Source organism: Solanum verrucosum, unplaced genomic scaffold (genome assembly GCF_900185275.1).
Source record: "Solanum verrucosum unplaced genomic scaffold, falcon-dt-bn FXZP01000106.1, whole genome shotgun sequence".
Taxonomy (NCBI): Eukaryota; Viridiplantae; Streptophyta; class Magnoliopsida; order Solanales; family Solanaceae; genus Solanum; species Solanum verrucosum.
The window spans coordinates 2182430-2189548 of NW_026020130.1; the positions used below are offsets into that span (position 1 = coordinate 2182430).

At 32.5% G+C, this 7119-nt stretch overlaps 1 protein-coding gene across 1 annotated transcript in view; it reads right to left on the reverse strand.

Annotated features, from left to right (window-relative positions):
• LOC125827284 (CHD3-type chromatin-remodeling factor PICKLE-like) overlaps positions 1 to 2064 on the reverse strand; it is a 77300-nt gene extending 75236 nt beyond the window's left edge. Inside the window, exons 1-2 of the mRNA XM_049506601.1 lie at positions 2015 to 2064; positions 1563 to 1712 (exon numbers count right to left, since the gene is read on the reverse strand). Of these exons, the coding sequence (XP_049362558.1) occupies positions 1563 to 1709 (147 nt within the window). The 5' untranslated portion in view covers positions 1710 to 1712; positions 2015 to 2064. The remainder of the gene's footprint in view (positions 1 to 1562; positions 1713 to 2014) is intronic.
• Between the last annotated feature and the right edge of the window lie 5055 nt (positions 2065 to 7119).

Genomic DNA, 7119 nt, shown 5'->3' on the forward strand with positions numbered 1-7119 from the left:
TTAGCTAAGAGCTAACAACTTCTTGTAATTATGCTAATGTATATGTATATGCTCTGGCAAAAAAAATCGTAGAAGTGTCAGAAATGTCAATCCAACATCTTGTGCATATTTCATCTAGTAATGCTGCTAACATATTTCTCGTCTCATTCACATTATAATACCTATTTACGAACTCTCCTATTTTTATTTTTATTTTTGATAACCGAGAAATCCGTCGGTGGAAAATGGGCCCGCCCTACGAACTCTCCTATTTTCCATCTATCATTTTGTTTCTGCTCTTTGACTGTGAGCACTCAATGGCGTCCGCAAAAAGACGAAGTGCTAGTATTTAGAGATGATCGATGTTGATTCTTCTGGTTAACCAGCTTAAGGAGGAAGAAGATTGACTACGATTAAAAAAAGAACCAGACTATGATTAAAAAAAGAACCTAGTTGCAAATGGGGGAACTATAGTGGTGTCACATGAGTTTCGAAATGCTCTATTAGATTTCTAGCAGTTCTTGACAGAAGGGTGAAACTTGCTAGATTTTCAATAGTTGAAGGATGTTCCTTGTTCACTATGATATTACAAGGATGTATTTTAAGTTTGGTGTATAGTTGAGGGATGTTTTTAGCCAAAAACTCTTCCATACTACCAGGCAGATTCACGATTAACCGTGAACCTTGAAAGAGCGCCTGTTCTTTTATTTTTGACTGTAGATATTCAGATGGTCCAAACAATTAATAGATTGGCCGACCGTGATAGTCCTCAAAATCAGTTCCCCTCTTCATGAAAGTCCTCAGGAATATCATAAGAGGGAGTAATCCTAACTCTTCATCTTGGAGGATGCTATGACGCTAGATAAGATGCATTACCTATTGCTACTGCAAGTATTTTATGTATTCTCCTAGTGCATATCCTTCTGAAAGAAATCAGGAGGCACCAACAAAGACATGTATTTTAATAGAAGATCAAGGTGCAATAGTTACAATTAGAAGGAATTTACCAGATCAGAAAGGAAGCAACCAGAGATCAACCTACGATCCCAGTCTTTCACAAACACCATGAAACAAAGGACGAGCATATTAAATTGCTAAATTTCAAAACTTAGCTTAACTCTAGTGTTGCCATTCCAAATTTGAAAAGGAGAAAAAAAAGTATAAAAATGTATTTATCTTCCAACAAGCATACGCACCAAGCTGGATTAAGTTATCTATGCTTAACTTAGCAGACAGACGGATTCTTGTACGGCATGATGACCAAGCTAAAGCCCAAGTCGTGTCTAGTCTAAGTCATATCTTGAAGCTGAAAATGGATTCTTGAAGACGATACACACACGTAAACATAGGAAAACCAATACTAAAGTTGGGAGAAAGAACCCTACTATGGAATAAAAAAGTCAAGCAAAGAGATGGTAAAAGAATTAGCAATAACCAACAAAATATACAAGAGCAATTTATAAATGAAATTTAGAGTTGTAGATTCAATGGGATGAAGGACATCCAAAAAAAAAGAACCCTACTACAGAAAATGCCAAGTATATAAATAGTTAAAGACAATTCCCAATGTACAAGCAACTTACCACATCTGTTCGAACAATTTTCTCAATTTCCTGTTTCTTAGTCCCAGATTTTCCAGGCATCGTATCAGTTTCATCATCAGACTCATCTAACTTGTACATAGGTTTTCGATCTGACCGCACACGAAGTCTCTCCACCAAACTAGCCATTTTCTGCAATCAAACAAAGTCCAAAAATCTATACACATTCAAATTTCTATGGACCAACAAAATCGTTTCCATGACACCCAAAAACAAAACAAACAAAGCAAAGCAAAGCAAATGTCATGAATGAAAATTGAAAACACAGAAAAATCAACCACTTGAACAGCACTCAATCAAAAAGCAAACATGTTTGGTCCTCTTCAGTATCAGTATCAATGTCGACAACAGGAGAGCACCAAAAACCCTATAAACGTTAAGATGCTAAAATCAAATCAAAAACAAAAAACACCGATTTGAGGGAATGAAAATACCTGCTATCTGTTTGTGTAAATGCCACAAACAGAAAATGACTACACCGATTAAGAAGAGAGGCAACACTCAGAATCTTTGTCCCTACTTCCCCAATTTCGTATTTATATAAAATTATTCTCTTCCCTCTTCCCTCAAAATCTCGGCAGATACTGCCGCTTTGGCTCCCAAGTTAATAAGTGGAGTTCTTTTTTGCCAAAACATCCCTAAATTATACTCACTACTTAAATTATGTCCCTAAACACTTTATTCTGACAAAAAGATGTCCTTAAAGTATTGTTAAGTGATCAAGTTGCATTGCAAATTTGATAAAGTTTAATACCGATCAAAATGTTTTATATTTATATTATCTAGTAGTTATGTATCTCGTATGTTTCTTAGGAAAAAAGTAAATTTGGGATCAAATTAGTTTTTTCTTATAAATAACAGAGTCTTCTTAAGTGTATTTTATCCCTCAAGGTAAATTATGCAAAATGTCAGTGCGTAATCTCTACTTACCATGTTTTTAACCCTGTTTTAAAATTTACTTAAATGGCAATTCGGCCATGTTATTTTTCAAAAAAAATGGCTATATGGGTCTTTTTCTTTTTTTGCGTTCTTCGGCCTCCTTCTACTTATGCTTCTTCTTCGTACTCCCCTTCTTTTTCTTCTTTTTTGTCCTTCTTCTCCTATGTCTTCTTCACAGTTCTTCTTTTGCGTCTTCTTCTTCATCATTGCTTTCCCTTTATCATTGCTTTCCCTTTTTAAAAAAATTTGATGTTCCGCAAATGTGAATCATTTCGAGTATATTATATATCAAAAGATTCAAAACATCGACATGATCTCATATCTAAAATTTGAGATTGTTTAGAGGTGATTTTGAGTTGGTTGAAATTGAATAGTAATTGTATACTAATTTGTATTTGTTGTATTATTTTTCATGAATTTCGAAGAAAAAATACAAATACAATTTGAATTGTATCAAAATGAATAAATAGTAAGATGAGAGAAGTAAGCGAGATCGAGAGAAGGAAGAGAGAGGCGAGCGAGATCGGGAGAGTGAAGAGAGAGGTGAGCGAGATCAAGAGAGGAGGAGAGAGTATGAATATATGTTGTACTCATTGTATTTCAAATACAATTGATATAGAATACAAATATAGTTGAATACAAGTTTAACTTTTTTGATACAATCGATATAAAATACAAATCTCTCACCTATATTTGATTGGATACAATTGTACATAATATATTCACAGAGAGGATGAATGCATATTGTATTCATATGAATACAAATACAATTAATACAAAATACAAATATAGTTTTTTGTATATAATTGATATAAAATATGAAATCTCGCCTATATTTGTTTGAATATGATTGATACATAATACATTTGAATGGATTTCTTCTTATTGGCAGGGGCGAGAGGGAGGCAGGGAGAGAGTTTTCTACAAAAACATTTTATAGTGGTTTATTGTAATTTTTTAAACTATATCTATGTTTCATAAATATGTTGGTATTTTTGCCTTGTTGTATAATATTCCCTATTTTTTATGTGAGTAAAATTATGGTTATGTCCTTCGGGATAGCTCAGTTGGTTTGGAGGGTGACTATCCACACGAATGACTCAGGATTGATCCCCCCTCAATGTCTTTTGAGTCGAGTCTGCCGCATAGGGCTTGCCTAATGCGATTTACATTCCCTGTGCGGTTTGCATGCTATTACACAGTGGGGAGTTTATCCAGTGCGCACAAAGTGCTCACCCGAAGTTGTAGCAACTGTTGGTTGTCTTGGGGTTCCGAAAAAATGGTTATATTTGTTGTAAACTAATTATCGTATATATTTAAAACTGTGGAAAAATTAGACAAACATCCATTAGGTTAAATTTCATACACAAAAGTCGAATTAAAAAATAAATCATTTATTATTGAAAGTGACAATTTAGTATTATTTTCTCCCTCTCATCTCCCGCACATTACTCTCCATCTTTGTCACCCTTCACCACCTCCATTCTTGTCGGAAAACACTACCCCTCCACTACCTTTGCCTCCATTCCCTCCCTCAAATCCTCCTCCGACTCCCCCGAAAAAACCACCCCTTCCTCCCGCCTCTGTCGCCTCACCACCAATAAGTTGTTTAATACCACCTCTCATTCTCAAATTCTTGAATTAATAAAAAAAAACCTTAAACCTCTCCGTAATTTCCTTCCTAACACTTCACCGCCACCAAGCCTCACTAATAAACTCTTACCACCATTATCACCATCACCATCATCTCACCCACTATTAGCACCTACTGAAGGAGATGAAAGTGACTTGGACAGTTAGATACTCCAAAAAAAAATGAATTCAGGAAAAAGGGGAAAATTATTATTGGGAATTTTTGACTCACTTCTAGTCAATGTATATTTTTTATGATTTTTGACTATTTTTTATGTAAATAAAACACAATTGTAAACTAATTACTTTATTGTATATGTTTGAAATTATCCCTAAATTTTTTGTCCCTTCTCTACTTATTCTTCTTCTATTCTTATGATTTTATAACACGTTATCAACACGTGACTCTAAATTTCTCTTTGTTTTGGTTTCTTTTATTTGTTATAGAGAAATTAAAATGTTGAAAATTATCACTGGTATAATCATCATTTAAATATAATTCAAGTTAAATGTTAGACATATTTGTTGATCCAAACTTAATTTCATATTTAGTTGCAAATGCTCATATCGAGTGTTCCTGAAAGACAGAGTCTATATCATGCATGAAGCATAGTATGTTAGTAATTTCTATTTTATGGACTCACATATTAATATGTCAGTATATAGATATATTGTCATTTAAAGAAGCCTAATTTATGATTTAATAAAGTATTAAAATATTTGGACATAAAAGTAAATAAATATTAAAATGGAGTTAATTTAGTAGACCCATTATCATTTTCCTTATGTTTGATGGAGACTTATTGAAGAGGTACCTTTCTTGAAAAGTACATTTCTTGAAAAGACGCTTTAAAATCCTTAAAAGGGTTTGGTCCCTAAACCAGAAGATATGTTGTTTTTTTTCTTTCTCTCCATCTAAGAAATAGAACAATAGGAAAACAATCTTCAAGGTTTAAAAGACCAAGTTCTTCAATAAAGTTATTGTCATGGAACAAGGTTAGTTTCCATTTCAGTTTTATTAACTCACATTTCTGTCTAATGATTTACTTATGATCTTGGGTGAATTCTATAAAAAAAAATCCAACAGGTGATATTAGAGCGCAATCTTGTTAGATCATTAGATGTGATATTAATTTTTTTTGGAATCCAGCATATTGTCTTGGTGGGTGACTGCAAGTGGGTTTCCCATAGTGTTGGAGCAAGATACTCTAGGCAGTGTTTCAATAGGCATTATTATCATTGACAATTGCTTATGTTGGCCTTTTATTTGTTTTGTCGCAAAGCGACATTCAATATTATTGAAAAAGCTATTTTGTGGCAGTGTCATTTAATGGATCAAATTCTGGATAATAATGATAGAAGATTGATTATTTCATGATTCTCCTTTTAAGTTTATTGTTTTTTTTTTGTCATTTTTTTTTTCAATTGAGAGTCTAGTGAAAATATTTCATGGTAATGAATTACAAATCATTCACGAATATATGACTAAATTACAATGATAAAGAATCAAATTGGGAATAAAAATATAAACTCAATTCCAATATTTGATGGAGATGTACACAATTCAACATATGGATGCTCATTGCTCAGTAGTTTCTTATGCATTTCATAAAATATTTAAATTAGATGAAATAAATCTTAGCAAGTCCTCTTGATTTTATTCATTGCATCTTATGATACATGACATGCATGAAGGGTAAAGATGAGATACTACTTTTAAGGTGTTTTTTCCTTTTACGTAGCATGATCCATTGAGATTTGTTTTTGTTATTAAATATTTAAATATTAAAACATATTGTCTTATAAACTACATGTTTAAATAATGTATTTTTTCCCTTACTTTTGTTGGGTTTTAAAAAGTGTGAATGGAAAATGAAGAGTTGTGACTTTTGTGAAGAGTTATAACTTTTATGAGGAGTTGTGACTTTTCTAAAGAATTGTGACTTATATGAAAAGTTTCAACTTTTCTATAAGGTTATAACTTTTACGAAGAGTTGTGAATTTTGAATTTTTCAAAGGTTTGTGACATTTTTTATAAGGCACGTTAAGCACCTATTCATACTACTAAATATAGTATTTTAAATGTACTTTATTGTTTTTTAGTGATTCGATGACACCGTAGTTTTAGATATCGATACACCAGTGAGTAAGATTGTTCTATCTTGGAAGGATATATTCCATTAACTTCGGATACTTGATAATTATTTTGTCTTGTTTAAATTAAGAAGCTCAAATAATTAATCGATAATTATCCATCTCATTTTAATTTTGGCCAAATTTAGTTATTTGACTCAATTTTGGTAAGAATAGCAACTCAAATGGTCAAGTTTTAAATAAAATAGGTCATCCTCTTAATTTCTACATACATATACACGCCATCACACTCTCCTCTCTATTCTTTTCACACGTCAAACGGAAGACGCATTCCGCTCCCCTTTCTTCTTCCCCAAACACAAAAATCAAGACCAAGAATCCTAAGTTTTTCATCCAAACGACATTGTCCCCATCACCTTTGTCAGTCCCTCTCTGTATATTTGAAAGATTACACACCTTAGCTTAGATTTTTTTTACTTTGGCTTTGATAAATATCACCCAAATCTAATGCGAATCAGAAGATATCACATCGAATTCAGATTTTTTGGGGTATGTTTTTCTCTTACTTGTTTTCTCCTCCATATTTCCAATCAATCGCTCATCTCCCGCTCAAATGACTCAAACCTTTATTTTTGACTATAAATGCATGGTATTGGTGGTCATATAGGGTAGAGAATTTAAATTTGAAGATTGGAGAATAATATTCTTCAAAATCGAACCCATGAAGGTTTGAGCCTCAGATTTTTGTATTTTCTTTCAAGTTCTTTTACTAATATTTTTTTTAGTTGTTTCATATTGCCTCTAGTTCAATGTTAGTATTCAATTTCCTAAAACTTTAGTATGTGGCTTTCTATAGTTTTCCGTTTTGATTTTT